Genomic DNA, 12,914 nt, shown 5'->3' with positions numbered 1-12,914 from the left:
CGGCTCCTCGGGGACGGCCCCGCGGCTCCTCGGCACGGAACCTGCGGTCACCGGGGCCCTCCCAGACCTTCTGCCACAGCCCCCGGTCCCGGAGGTTCCCCGGGACCCCTGCGCTGCCCCAGCCCCGGCGCCTGTCCCGGCCCGGCCGCCGGCACCGTGCCCCGGGCCCGCTGGGAGAGGGCGACAGAGCGGAGCAAGCAGGGGACAGCGGCCGGCCCTGCCCGCCACCACGGCTGAGCTGTCGCCCTCCGAGACCCGCTCCGAAACTCACGAGTTCGGCTCTCTTAAAATTAAAGCCACCCCCAGTGATCCTTTGTTGCAGAGGCACTTACCCAAAAGCTGGCACCAAGGGATAGCGAGACGCCTTGTTCTTCTTTTCTTTTTCTTTTCTTTTTCTACTTCTTTTTCTTCTCCTTGACCATTTCCTTTTCCTTTTCTTTTTCCTTTTCCTTTTTATATTTTCATTTTCCTCTTTTTTCCCCTTTATTTTCTTTTTATTCTTAATTGGCAGTTCATTAGACTGTAAGCAGGGTCAGATGCTAAACACTTTTTTTTCTGGTTTGTTGTTGTGGTTAAGAAAAAATATGGATTGATGGATGGATGTTCACATTAGGCACTCTGTTAAGGGGACTGTAGCAATTAAAGCTATGAGGATGAACAGACCGCAGTCAAAATATATCAAGAAGCATCATTTTGAGTGATTAATGCAGTTTGCAGCTGGTTACTGCTGCCCAAATGGCATGAACCTGTATTGAGGGCAGGGGTTTAGGTTGGATATTAGGAAAAGGTTCTTCTCCCAAAGAGTGGTTGGGCACTGGAACAGGCTCTCCAGGGAAATGGTTGCATCCCCTAAGCTTGCCAGAGTTCAAAGAACATTTGGACAATGCCCTGAGAGAGGCACAGGGTGGGACTGCTGGGGTGGTCCTGTGCAGGGACCAGGAGTTGGATTCAGTCACTGGGGTTGTGTTTCACATCTGGATATGAAACAAAGTGGGGTAGGATCCTCCATCTCTCACCAGTACTTCTCAGTAGTTCTTAAATGCCAGAAGTCAATTAAAAAAAAAAAAAAAGGATAAGGGAAATGTATGTTGTGGTTCCAAACTCCCTGTACTCAGCACCCAAAGTTATCTGGCCTTGGCGTGTGCTGCTGTGGTATCTGTTGTTATTGCTGCATCAAAAACAGATTCCACAAAACCAGCTGGATGCCCAGACCCCAGATCCTGGAGGCTTTTGCTGACACTCCCTGTTTGGGCCCCTGTCAGGGCTGTGAATTGGGTCAGCACCCACAAGCTGTGGGCTCATGGGCACGGAGGATGGACTTTGAGAGTCCTTTCCTCCTCCCCGGCCCCGAGGGATGCCCAGCGGGCTCTTGTGCAATCCCAAAGGCTGCGTGTTTGCCATGAGCTGTCGGGAGGCGATAAAAGGCACACAGAGGGAGGCACCGAGCCACCCCCGAGGGGAAGGAGCATGGGTGGAGGAGCAGAGAGCAGCCTGGCCATGGTGAGCAGGGGGAGAACAAGGTGGTGGGGTCTCTCAGGATGGATCTCTTGGGATGGCTGAGCAAGGAGCAGATGGGGCATTAACTCTTCCTGTCCAGCTGCTCAGGGTCAGTGCAGGGGGGTGTGGGTGAGCTGTGTGAGGGGATTTTGGCACTGGCTTTGTCCTGCTCTCAGCATTGCCCAGACACCAGTCCTGGCTGACTTGCATCCACATCTCTGATAAAGAGTATCTGGTGTCCAGGGCTGATCCACCATTGTGCCAATAGTTTCCCTAAAGAAATGCATTGTCTGCACCAACAGAAGAGATTGCCCTTTTGACACTAATTTTAGTAGTGTTCAAAGCTTTGGGTTTGTTTTACTATCCCATTGTCTCCTTGTTATAGTTATGATTTACCGGAACAGTGAGGATCCTCTTGCAAATCCTAACTCTTCAAAAGAGCTGTAGTGGGAAGAGGATAACTTCTTTCCTCTTTGGGGAGCCCAGATTGATGTCCCATCTGTGCAGCTTTACTCAAATTGCCACTGAAATGTGGCTTTATCACTGTCAGCACATCCCTGTGGGTCTCAGGGCTGGTTTCTCCCACCTCCTTTCTGGAATAGCTACCTAAATTCAGGAGAGTATTTGACCCTTGTGTTAACCTGATGGAGGAAGGCTGATCTGGACCTTTGGGATGGGAAATTACTTTGCTTCATGGAAATACAGCACAGAAAATATTGCACCAATGCTTGAGGATTCAGCCTTTCTGAATGACTGCAAACATCTCCAGTGAGCATGATAACAAATCCGAGTCTGCTTGTTTTTCAGGACAGGATTGTGAGATGTTTGCTGCTGCTCTCTGTGCTCTGCCTGGCTGGCTGTGAAGGCAACAAGAGTGAGTGTCCCTGTGCTCTGTCCCTGCTGGGTCATGGATGGGTAGTATGGCAAGGAAAGGTCAAACCTCCACCTGATCCATGTTCAAGTTCCTCTTTCAGCACACTGCTGAATGCTAAAGAGGAACAATAGAACAGGGCTCAGAGAGGCAGGAACTGGGCTCCAGGAGCCAGCAAAATTGGCAGAAACTGCAGGCTGTCCCCCTCAGGCACGAAGGGTGTGTAACCCATGGTGCTGCAATGTGCCACCATGCTCCTTGGTGACAGTGACAGGCCCCTTAGCTCTGGTCCAGATTACAGCCAGGCTGAGGAGGTCTCACAGCCTCCCAGCAAGCTGAGGCAGCAGGTTCTTCCTCAGATGTGTCTGCTCTGGCTCCAGGTGAGGATCTCAGCCCCTGAGAGCTGTGCAGAGCTTCCTGCTGTGGGGTGAGTTCTCAAATCTCTCATCAGGGAGAAATTCTTGCTGCATTTCATCTTTCTTGCCTTTCCTTTGCTGCAGGTGAGCTGGCCAGCACCCATGGCCCGAGGTCAGGGGTTGCCCTCCGTGTCAAGAGGAGCCCAGATGCCTGCCTGCCCAACCCGTGCCAGCACCAGGGGCAGTGCCAGGTGCCTGTGGACAGACCAGTTTGCAGCTGCAAGCCAGGCTTCACAGGGGAATTCTGCCAAGGTAGGGCTGGGAATGCTGGTGAGCCCTCCCCAGTCTTTCCATGGGCACCAGAGGGAAGGGAGATGGGCACTGGTGTTACCATTGCTCTCCACCCCTGCAGCACATCCCAGCTCCTGCTTCAGGTGTACTGTGCACCTCTAAAGCCATGTCCTGGCTATGTGCTGGTAGAAAACCCAGCATTTTCTTCTTCCCCAAACGCCTGAATTGTTTGGCTGTGCCATGGTGCAGCAGGGCACAGCTCCCTCACAGTTTCAGAACAAGCACATCCACCCTGGCACAGATACAGTGAAGCCCCTTCCAGACACTGGCCACAAACTCTGTTTTCTTCCTCTGAAGGAGAGGGTCCCTGTCCCTCTGGTGCCCTAGACACACTGTGGGGGTTGTGTGGACAGCCCTCCAAAGGGAGCAGCCTGTCTCCTGCCCAGTGTCTCTGAAGAGCCCTGCAGCCTGCACCGAGGCTGGGACGAGAGGCTGCTGAGCTCAGTGGGACTGTGCCACCCTCCAGCTGGCCTGGGGCTCCTTCAGGCCTCTCCCTCATTGCTATTGCAGATGGCTTTTTCCCCCAGATGTGGTGCTGAAGCTGGCCTGTGAGGAAGAGTACATGAAGATGATGGTGAGGAAGGAGGTGTTTGAGCTCTTGAAAATCCCACTGGAGCTTGTCCACTTGAAGAACCAGGCATGCAAGGTCTCAGAGAAGGAAGAAGAGGGTGAGCTGTTTTTTGCAGCCATTCTCACAGGTGAAAACCACACTGCCTGTGGATCAGTAATCCAGGTGAGGATGCATAGCTCCAAAGCCAGGAGAGGAGCATATGTGGTGAGGTGGGACAGCAAAGGGCAACCCCAAAGGCTTTTGCTTTTGTATCTGGGTGCTGAAAAGTTCTCATTCCCCTTGAAAGTCTTCCCTAAGGATGTCAGAAAGCTCTTCTGCCTCCACCAAACCCCTCCTGGCAGCACATTTTGTCTTATTTAGGAGAGCTTGGAAGTCTCATTGTGCACTGGTAAGAGCCCTCAGCTTTCTGGAGACATCCTGTGGGCTCTGCAGCCCTGTCCCCTTGGTCCCAGACTTGCTTCATGGAGCAGGAAGGGAGCAGACAAGGTGTTCGAGCTCTGCATTGCACAGCAGAGCCCTGTGCTGACCTGTGCCCACTGTCCTGACTGCTGTGCCATCAGCCCCCTGGCACAGGCTGAAAGCCCAGCAGATATCCAGACCTGGAACAGCTACAGCTGAGTTGTGCCTTCTGAACCTGCAGCACTGTGCTTGGCTTTAGTCATGACCTTGATTTCTGTGTTATCCCAGCAAAACAGCTCCCATGTCTCGTACTCCAACGCCATCGAGTCGGAGCAGGAGGCCCCCAGGGCCACCATCTCCCGCAGTTTTCAGCTGGAAGTGCACTTCTCCTGCATCTACGCCTACCAGCAGGTGGTGAGACTGCCCTTCGCTCTCACTGCTGTTGACAAGTGAGTGTCCCACTTCACCTGGCTGCTCACATGGTGTCTTTGAGCTTGGAGAGAAGTAGATTCAGTGAGACAATTTGCAAAGGCTCTGGGGAGCCCTGGAGAGCTCTGAGAGCATTGGTGGCTTCACCTGTGCAAGGTCCTTCCCACCTCCTTGCTCTGTTTGTGAGCTCTCATCCTGTGCTCCCCTCTCAGGCTGGTACAGCTTGTGGTCAGAGAAGGACACTTCAATGTCAGCATGAGACTCTACAAATCCCCCTCCTACCTCGAGCCTTATCACCTGCCAAGTGTGGCTGTGCCCCTCACGGACACCCTCTATGTCCTGCTGAAGATGGAAGGGCAGCACCAGCTCAAGTACTTCCTGCTGAGTGTTCTGGACTGCTGGGCCACGCCGAGCACAGATCCACACCAGGACACGCAGCACAAGCTCATTGAGCAGGGGTGAGAGAGTGTCCCCAGCACATCCAGTCTCCTTGCACACAGTGTGTCAGGGACTAGACAGAAATAGGCCTGTGGGCTGCACCCATTCCCTGGGGGATGTGTTATCCCACAGGGATAACCCTGCTCCACCCCATTTACCACCCACTGATCCAGCCCCCGTGTCCCAGGTGTCCCCATGACGAGACAGTGACCTATCTGAATGCCATTGGGGAGAGCACCACTGCCAAGTTCAGCTTCCAGATGTTTCAGTTTGTTGGTTACCCTGAGATGTTCCTGCACTGCCGTGTGCAGCTCTGTGTTCCTGACAGCCCAGAGCCCTGTGCCAAGGTGAGCTCCCTTGCTGGGCTGCACCTGCCCTGGGTGGCTGTGGGACCTCCCTTCACTGCCTCTGCTTGGACAAGGGGCTCTGCTCTGCTTTTGGGTGCCTCACAGAATAAACACTTCCAGAATCAGAAGCCCTAAGCACCAAAGGTGCAGGGGCCTGAACCCACCAGAGACCTCCTTTCCCTCTTCCCTGGGAAAGGAAGGGAGATCTACAGGATGGCCCAGGTGCAGGGTGCCCTCCCCTGCCCTCCCTTCACCCTTCCTTTGGCTTTGCTGACAGCAATGCCCCAGGCACTGGAGGAGCAGGCGGGCACTGGCAGATGACTACAACAGGATTGTCTCCTACGGGCCCATCCTCCTGCTGGCTGCTCCTTCCTCAGGAGCAGAGATCCACCATTCCAGCAGTGACCAGCAGGACCCAGCAGGTATGTATGTCCTCCTGGGCACCAAGGGCAGTCCAGGAGCAGGGCTGGTGGCAAGCCTACCTACAGCATGGCTCAGAGCAGGCATGCATGCTGAGCTGTAGGCAGCAGGGGTGGGCGGAGGCCATTTGAGGTGACCAAGTCCTGTCAGCTTCCTCAGGATCCCAAAGTATCCCCAGCTCCTGTGGCTCCTGCCTGTCACAGGAGATGACCTTCCTGAAAGTATCCCCAGTCAGGAGATGCCTCAGCAGGGCTCAGGGGACCAGGATACACACCCAGTCTCTCTCCTCTTTGGCAGGACCCAGCCCGTGGCTCTCCAGGGCCCTCGTCCTGCTGGGTGTGCTTGCCGTGCTCACTGTGGCTGCTGTGGCCGTCAGCGTGGGGCGGAGGATGGGTTAGGAAACAGCTGTTTCCCAATAAACATCACAGGAGCAGAGAGGCTCTTGCTGTGTCTCTGTGGGTGTTTTGGGGAAGGGGGTAATGGCTGGGTGCAAACAGTGCTTGAAGGATGAGGTGCATCACAGTGTTTCTGTTCCCTGTTGCATCTCTTGGACCTTCTCCCCTGCAGACCCATAGTCTCTAAACCCAGAGTATGTACCCAGGGATGGGAGAGCCCTTCCTCCTGCTTCCCTCTCCCCCACAGAGTCACCCTGGCATGTGGGGAGATGGAAGTACCTCACTCTAGGTACCAAAGCTGGTCCTTGCATACTTCTGTGCCACACAAAGGCAGCGTTAGCAGAGAAAGGGCTGCTTTGTGCATGCACACGTGTGTGTGTGTGTGTGTGTGTGTGTGTGTGTGTGTGTGTGTGTGTGTGTTTGTGTGGGTGTGTGTGTGCACCCATCCATGGTGATTTCTCCCCTCATTCTTAACATTTCTCTTTTCATTCATGGCAAATGGCCAGCAAGACTTTTCCCATTGATACATCCCTAATATAAAGCAAATAACAAACAATAATTTAGGTATTAAAGACTAAATTCACAGTGCTCAGCCAGCGGGCAGGGATTTAATACCAAAACACAGATCAGAAGAAGACAGCAGTTGCTCTGCAAGGCAGCTGTAAGTGCATTTTGGTTAGAGCATCATGTCCATGAGGGAATTGCTGCTGGCCCCAGAGGCTGTTTGGCATGAAGGACGCACAGCAGATCTCTGCCAGAGAGCAAGGAGATGTTTTGCAAAGAAGCTCATGGATTTCCTCTTCTTTTTGCTGATTCCCAGATGCAAAACTCCCACATGCTGGGCTGGAGCAAGTCAACCCTCTCCCTCCAGTGGCAGGAAACTCCCTGCTGGGCTGGTTCAGCACCAAAAGCCACCTCGAGCAAAGAGGGTGATGGCTCCATCATGGCTGAAGGCAGGTGCTTTGGGGGCTTCCTCCTTGTCCCCTGGGGAATGACATCAGGGCCACCTCGAGACCATGGAGCTGCAGCCTGGAGGGACTTTGCAGAAGCATCATCTGTGGAGCTCCTTGCCCAGGGCAGCCCAGCAGGAATGAAAGGGACAAAGCAAAGAGCCCTGCTGAGGTGGATCATGCCCACTGAAGGGTAAACTGAGGCATTGTTAGCTGATCTCTCCCTCTGGGAGGAAGCTGCATCTGCCAGGATGGCTCTCGGTGGATGCAGGTGCAGGCAGAGAGAGAGCTCCAGCCAGGAGCTGCTCCAGCCAGGAGCTAGTCCTGGGAGGCTGTGGTGGTTTTGTCATGTTTGATGATGTAGGAGAGGGAACCAGTGCTCTCCTTTGTCTTTGGGTAGTAGAGGACAACCAACCAGATGAATATGAAGATTCCTGCAAGGAAAGGAAGACAAACACTCAGCAGCAGCAGGAGACAATGGGAAGCATCTTGCCAGGATGCTAATGACACTTTCCTTCCATTTCCAGGGGATTCCCTCAGCTCACCCCCTCCTTCACATGAACCATTTGGCTGGGAGTGGATAATGTCCCTAGTCCTCTGCAGGAATGTCTTTCTCAGAGAAAAACCACCACGGGTGGAGAGGGTGTAATTGGGGGCCATAAGCAGGTCCATGCTGGTAGTTGGGACCTTGGGACCTGCTGCTTGGTGTGCCCTGACAAAAGGAGGGGTATGGCAGTGCTGGGAAGACACTGGTGCCTTGGGATCCCTGGTCAGCCCACAGCCAGGCTGGCTTCTGCCTCCTCCACCTTCCCCACCCAAGGCCAGAGTGAGTGCTGACCTTGCAGAGAGTTGAGGATGGTGAAGAGGTAGAGCACAGCTGCAGAGGAGATGCCATAGGTGAGGAATGCCAGGGCCCAAGTGGCTCCCAGCAGGCAGAAGAGCCCTGCTGCCACCAGAGCCACCTTCCAGGGCTTACGGTGTCCCTGCACTGCCCCAGTGCCCTGCAGGCTGCAGCTCTTGTGGGTCACCACCCCAAACACAGCCATGTTGAAGAGGAAGATGAGGCCAAAGTAGCCACAGTTGGTGATGTAGTGGACCAGAAGATATTTGGAAGTGATCCAGCACCTGAAAAGAGACAACCATGGTGCCTCCAGCAGCTCTGCAAACCTCAGCAGCACCCATGGGAGCCTTCCCCTGCTGGGATTTTCCAAGGCCAGGGTGAAGCAGGGGGACAGGGTTGGTATCCACTGCCCTCGTGTTGCTCAGCTGGCAGGGAGCCTGGACAAGCTCCAGGGAGACCTTGGACATCCCTCCATGACCTGGAGGGCTGCAGGCATGACTGAGGAGGCTCAGCATGAGAGCTGGGGGTGGCTGATGTGTGGCAATCACAATTAAGGAAGCAGAAGCAGAAGCATGGCCCAAAGCCAAAGCAGATGGGTGCAATCCCTGACTGCTGCACTCCTGGCAGGACTGAGCTGCCCCTCCCTGTGCCAAAGGGCCCCCTGAGCCCTGTGGGCAGTGGCACACGCACAGGTGGGCTATGGCCTGGTGGTCCATGGTCTGGATGCTGTATTCTCCATAGCTGCCAAGAGCTCCTGCCACTCCCACCACGAGAGCAGGGAAGCCTGGGAGAAGGGAGACACAATCACAGAATTGTTTAGGTTGGAAAAGAACTCTAAGATCATCAAGTCCAGCCATTAATTAACTCACCCACTAAACCATGTCCCCAAGTGCCACATCCACACATGTTTGAACACTTCCAGGGTTGGGAAGTCCACCACTGCCCAGGGCCCCCTGTTCCAGTACCTAACCAACCTTTCAGTGAAGACATTTTCCCCAATACCCAATCCAAACCTCCCACTGCCCCTCTCACCCAGGCTGCTCACCCCAGCCAAGCAGGCACAGCTTTGCCAGGTAGTGGTGGATGTAGGTGCCGAGGACCTTGACAAAGAGGACGTAGAGCTGGCAGCCCTCCAGCGCCGTCCAGGTGAAGCAGCAGAGCAGGCAGTAGTGGGTGAGCCCCCCCAGGACCCTGCAGGTGCTTGGGGAGGCCCTGCCAGCGAGCCCAGTGTTGAGCAGGAAGGCCAGGTTGAGGAGGAGCAGGCTGCCCACGAGGTTGAGGTGCAGCCCCAGGTTGGTGCGGACGGTCTCCTCCAGCCTGAACCTGCACCTGTGTCCCCACAGGGAGCAGGAAGGGCAGGGTCACAGCTGAGCAGGGCCCTGGGCTGTGGCACAGCAGGTCCAGGAGAGGCACTGGCACTGTCTCACGCCTCTCCCAGCCTGACAAGCCCCCATGGAGCTGCTGGCTCATCCCACCTGACGAAGATGCAGAAGGCCACGGTGAAGATGGAGAAAGCCATGGCTACCCCACAGCCAGCGGTGGCAACAACCAGCAGAGCTCTTGCTGTGGAGCTATCCAGAGCTGGGTTCTGCCAAACGTGCACATGTTGGGTTAGATAGGCCCTGCACCAGCCTAGGAAACCTGACTGCAGGTACCAGAGCCATGGGGCTGGTAGCCCCAGTGGGCTGCTGCAGGGACCCCATACCAGCCCCCAGAAGATCTTCAGGGGAAGCAGGGCAGTGGTGGCTCAGAGGAGATGCTCTGTGGGTGAAATGGACCACTGTGAGCACCCTCCTGGGAGTCTCCACCAGGATCTGTGACCTCAAGCCTTGTTCTGCCAGAGCCTGCACCAAGCTGGGGCCTTTTCCAGCCTGCCCTGCTGAGCTGATCTGCTGCTGCCCTCCTGAGCTGGGGCTGGGCTCAGGTTTGGGACCTTGCCTTGCCTAGGCACAGCTATAATTGTCCCTGTGTGGCTACTCATGACACCCAAGGGGCCACAAAAGAGGACAGGCAGCACTGCCAGGGCACAAGCAGGAGCTGCAGGAAGTGGGATCGTCACCAGGAGGAGGGTGAAGAAGGTGAGATGGTCACAGGAGCAGACTGTCCCCTTGTCCCCGGGCTGTGTGACACATCCACTGCTGCGCCAGCCTCCTGCCTGCCCTGCAAGAGGCCCGGGAGCGGCTGTGAGCGCTGGGACAGCGCCTGTGCCCCGCCCCACACCTGCCCCGAGCAGCCGCACCTTTGCTGGCATCCCAGAACACGCATCGGGGAGTGACACCCTGCAAGGGGGAGAGCAGCGTCAGCCTTGTCATGGGGAGAGCAGCATCAGCCCCTGAATGGGGAGGGCAGCGTCAGCCCCTGCATGGGGAGAGCAGCATCAGCCCCTGAATGGGGAGAGCAGCAGCAGCTCCTGCATGGGGAGAGCAGCATCAGCCCCTGCATGGGGAGGGCAGCAGCAGCCCCTGTCCCGGGGAGGGCAGCATCAGCCCCTGTCCCGGGGAGGGGCACTGCAGGGGAGGGCAGGGCAGCCCTGCGGGGCTGACTCACCTGGGGCAGCTCCCCGTGGGGGAAGGTGATCTGCACGGGCTCCTGCAGCCCCGAGACGCTGCTCTCGCCCACCGTGATGCCCACCACGGTGTTGTCCAGGACCTGCCCTGTCTGGTTGACTTCCTGTGGAGGGGAAACCCTGCAAGGGCTGAGCTGGTGGGTGGCAGGGGCTGGAGGCAGCGGGAAGGATGCTGGCAGTGCCAGCCTGTACCTTGAACATGCCAAGCTGCTGGATATTGAGGACTGTCACCACCACACGCACTGTTTGGCTGCCCAGGGACTGGAATATCTCCCTGGGGAAGTGGATTTTACCTGCCTTCCCTTTCTCTGTGCTGTTCAGCCTGCTGGGGCCCTGCAGCAGAGAACAGTGAGAGGTTGTTGCTGCCAGGTCACATCTCTGTTCAGAACCCACCAATCTTGCTCCAGGCACAAATTCAGCCCTGCCCAGGTGGGTTTGCTCAGTAACATTGGCAGGAGCCCTGAGAGCAGAAGGAAAGAATCTCATTCCCAGCACTCAGCATCTATGGGGGCAGAGCTGGGAGTGGGACCCAGCAGATTCTCTACCCACACATGATCCCCTGGGACATCCAGAGCCTGGGAGAGCCTCTGGGTGGGCAGGAGGCACAAGGTCACACCTGTCTCTGCTCCTTTCCTGCCTCACACTCCCCCTGCCCACCTGGTCTGCTGGGAGGGCTCCTTGGGGAGGGCTCTTTCCTCCCAAGCACCACTTCACGTGACTCCTTGCCAAGGGATGTTGAAGTTGATGTGGGCCCATGATGCAACCCCACAGGGAGGAGGAAGAGCACAGCAGGGCACGCCACACCCTAAGGCAGAGTCTGAGGGATGCTTGGGAGGTGTGAGACCTTCCAAGCAAGGGAGAGGGAGGGGCACAGCTCACCTCTTTGGGGGAGAAGGTGATGAGGACATCACGGGTGACAGCCCTGCTGACATTGAAGAGCAGAGTCTTGAGCCCATCCAGCTGACTGTGCCACCCTGACTGCAGCAGCCTGTGGGACAAGGGGGGCTGTGGGACACGGGGACATGGGGACTGAGCCCCCAGACCCTGTCCTGGCCAGCCCTGCCCCTTCCCCTACCTGAGCAAGTGCTCCCTCAGGCAGGCGCAGGCGCGGCTCTGGGAGCGCCACAGCTCCGGGCAGTGCTGGGACAGGTGGAGCACTCGGGTGCTGCTGCCTGGGCTCTGCTGCTCCAGCTCCACACTGCAGCACTCCCGGTTCTGATCACCCCGCTGCAGCTCTGGGCAGGGCGGCAGCAGTGACCACTGGGCACCACAGCACGGGTGGGCACTGGGAGCAAGGGGGGGAATGGGAGGGGACACTCACCAGAACAGCTGTCCTGTCCTTCGGCAACATCTGGAACAGGGGGATATGGAGAAAGGGGGGGAAATGCCAAAATCTGGGGTCAGCCCTCCCTCTGTCCAGAGGGAAAGGGGAGGAGAAGGCAGGAGAGTCTGGCAGCTGCCAGGTTTTGAAGGAACAGCCCTGCAGTTACGTGGGCTGCAAAAACGCCTGGACAGCGATCAGAGCTGGTGAGGGCACAACCACCGTGTCCAGCCTGACAGAGGGGCTCACAAAGGAGACCCTGGACTGCTGAGCCCAGGTTTTAAAAAAGCCCCCAGCAACAAAGCCCCCAACTCTGCTCACCTCTGCACATCCCAGTGGGGATGCTCCTCTCTGGCCTGTCCACGTTTCAGGATGAAATCCCCACTTGGTCTTTTGGTGAACACCTTCCCATGGGAAAACCTTCCCACAAAGCCCATGCACCACCCCCAGTGCTAAGGATGCCACTCACCAGGCAGCAGCAGGAGCAGCAGGACGGTGCCCAGGAACAAGTTCATGCCACTTTGTGGGGTCTCCTGGCTGCCCCCGGCCATCCCACCACACTCTGCTCCCCTTGTCCCAGCAGCTCTGCTCCTCCCCAGGCTCGCCCAGGGCTTGTGGCCACTTCTGAGGCAAGAGCTGTTCCTCTTTTGGGAGCCCCTCTCGCCTTCCTGTGGGCTGGCAAGTGACCTCCTGTCCCAGCTCTCAGCAACGGCAGCAACCGCCCGGCTCCTGCCCCTGGCAGCTCGGGGCTCTTTGCTTTCCCTTTCTCCCCACACTCCTGATGGCCCTAACCAGCCCAGCAAATGCTGGAGCATCCTCATCCTAAACTGGGCACCACCGCAGGCCTCCAGGATGAAACATTCCCCTCCTGCCCCAGCTGGAGCAGGCAGCTGGAAGGGGGACGGTGGGATGGGAAATGTGGTGTTTGCAAGAGGCACAGCCAGGACAGCCAGATTCTGCCTGGCCCCACAGGCACTGAGGGGATGATTCCCATCCTTTGATGTCTCCCTCTTCAGATCCCTGTCCTCCCTTTCTGCTGGGGAGTGGCAGTCCCTGGAGATTCCCAAGCCGTGATCCCTCCCTCCATAACCCCCACAGCACCAGGCAGCCAGTGCTCTGCCAGGAGCACCATCATCAGTGCCACTAGCCTCAGCAGGATCCT

The 12,914-nt window shown here is 56.8% G+C and overlaps 2 protein-coding genes across 2 annotated transcripts; one reads left to right on the top strand and one right to left on the bottom strand.

Moving 5' to 3' along the window:
• Window positions 1-2,250: 2,250 nt before the first annotated feature.
• On the top strand, window positions 2,251-6,077 carry LOC129125568 (uromodulin-like). Its single transcript, XM_077185216.1, has 8 exons — window positions 2,251-2,371; window positions 2,869-3,036; window positions 3,603-3,808; window positions 4,334-4,494; window positions 4,687-4,932; window positions 5,100-5,259; window positions 5,537-5,681; window positions 5,977-6,077. Exons 1-8 carry the CDS (start codon window positions 2,272-2,274, stop codon window positions 6,075-6,077), a joined length of 1,287 nt encoding a protein of 428 aa, XP_077041331.1. The 5' UTR covers window positions 2,251-2,271.
• Window positions 6,078-6,653: 576 nt separating this feature from the next.
• ADGRG3 (adhesion G protein-coupled receptor G3) lies at window positions 6,654-12,892 on the bottom strand. The gene is made up of 13 exons (XM_054640804.2): window positions 12,222-12,892; window positions 11,753-11,782; window positions 11,507-11,666; window positions 11,311-11,419; window positions 10,624-10,764; window positions 10,413-10,535; window positions 10,105-10,144; window positions 9,925-10,025; window positions 9,341-9,453; window positions 8,911-9,194; window positions 8,556-8,649; window positions 7,863-8,149; window positions 6,654-7,458 (listed from the first exon to the last, which is right to left on the bottom strand). The coding sequence occupies exons 1-13, from the start codon at window positions 12,571-12,573 to the stop codon at window positions 7,343-7,345; spliced, it is 1,950 nt and encodes a 649-aa protein (XP_054496779.2). The 5' UTR covers window positions 12,574-12,892; the 3' UTR covers window positions 6,654-7,342.
• Window positions 12,893-12,914: the final 22 nt, after the last annotated feature.

This window comes from Agelaius phoeniceus, chromosome 12 (genome assembly GCF_051311805.1).
Source record: "Agelaius phoeniceus isolate bAgePho1 chromosome 12, bAgePho1.hap1, whole genome shotgun sequence".
Lineage (NCBI taxonomy): Eukaryota > Metazoa > Chordata > Aves > Passeriformes > Icteridae > Agelaius > Agelaius phoeniceus.
Note: the sequence above shows the minus strand (reverse complement) of the source record. Positions and strands in the feature narration are given on the sequence as shown.

What these genes read in the sequence shown, in the direction of transcription:
- ADGRG3 (XM_054640804.2), bottom strand. Translation starts at nt 12,573, where the DNA reads ATGAGGATGCTCCAGCATTTGCTGGGCTGGTTAGGGCCATCAGGAGTG. An exon ending in CCCACGGGGAGCTGCCCCAG is followed by an intron (nt 10,145 to 10,412) that starts GTGAGTCAGCCC and finishes TCCCCCTTGCAG; the next exon opens with GGTGTCACTCCCCGATGCGT. An exon ending in GCCTTCTGCATCTTCGTCAG is followed by an intron (nt 9,195 to 9,340) that starts GTGGGATGAGCC and finishes GTGGGGACACAG; the next exon opens with GTGCAGGTTCAGGCTGGAGG.
- LOC129125568 (XM_077185216.1), top strand. Translation starts at nt 2,272, where the DNA reads ATGATAACAAATCCGAGTCTGCTTGTTTTTCAGGACAGGATTGTGAGA. An exon ending in TGGCTGTGAAGGCAACAAGA is followed by an intron (nt 2,372 to 2,868) that starts GTGAGTGTCCCT and finishes CCTTTGCTGCAG; the next exon opens with GTGAGCTGGCCAGCACCCAT. An exon ending in CACAAGCTCATTGAGCAGGG is followed by an intron (nt 4,933 to 5,099) that starts GTGAGAGAGTGT and finishes CCCGTGTCCCAG; the next exon opens with GTGTCCCCATGACGAGACAG.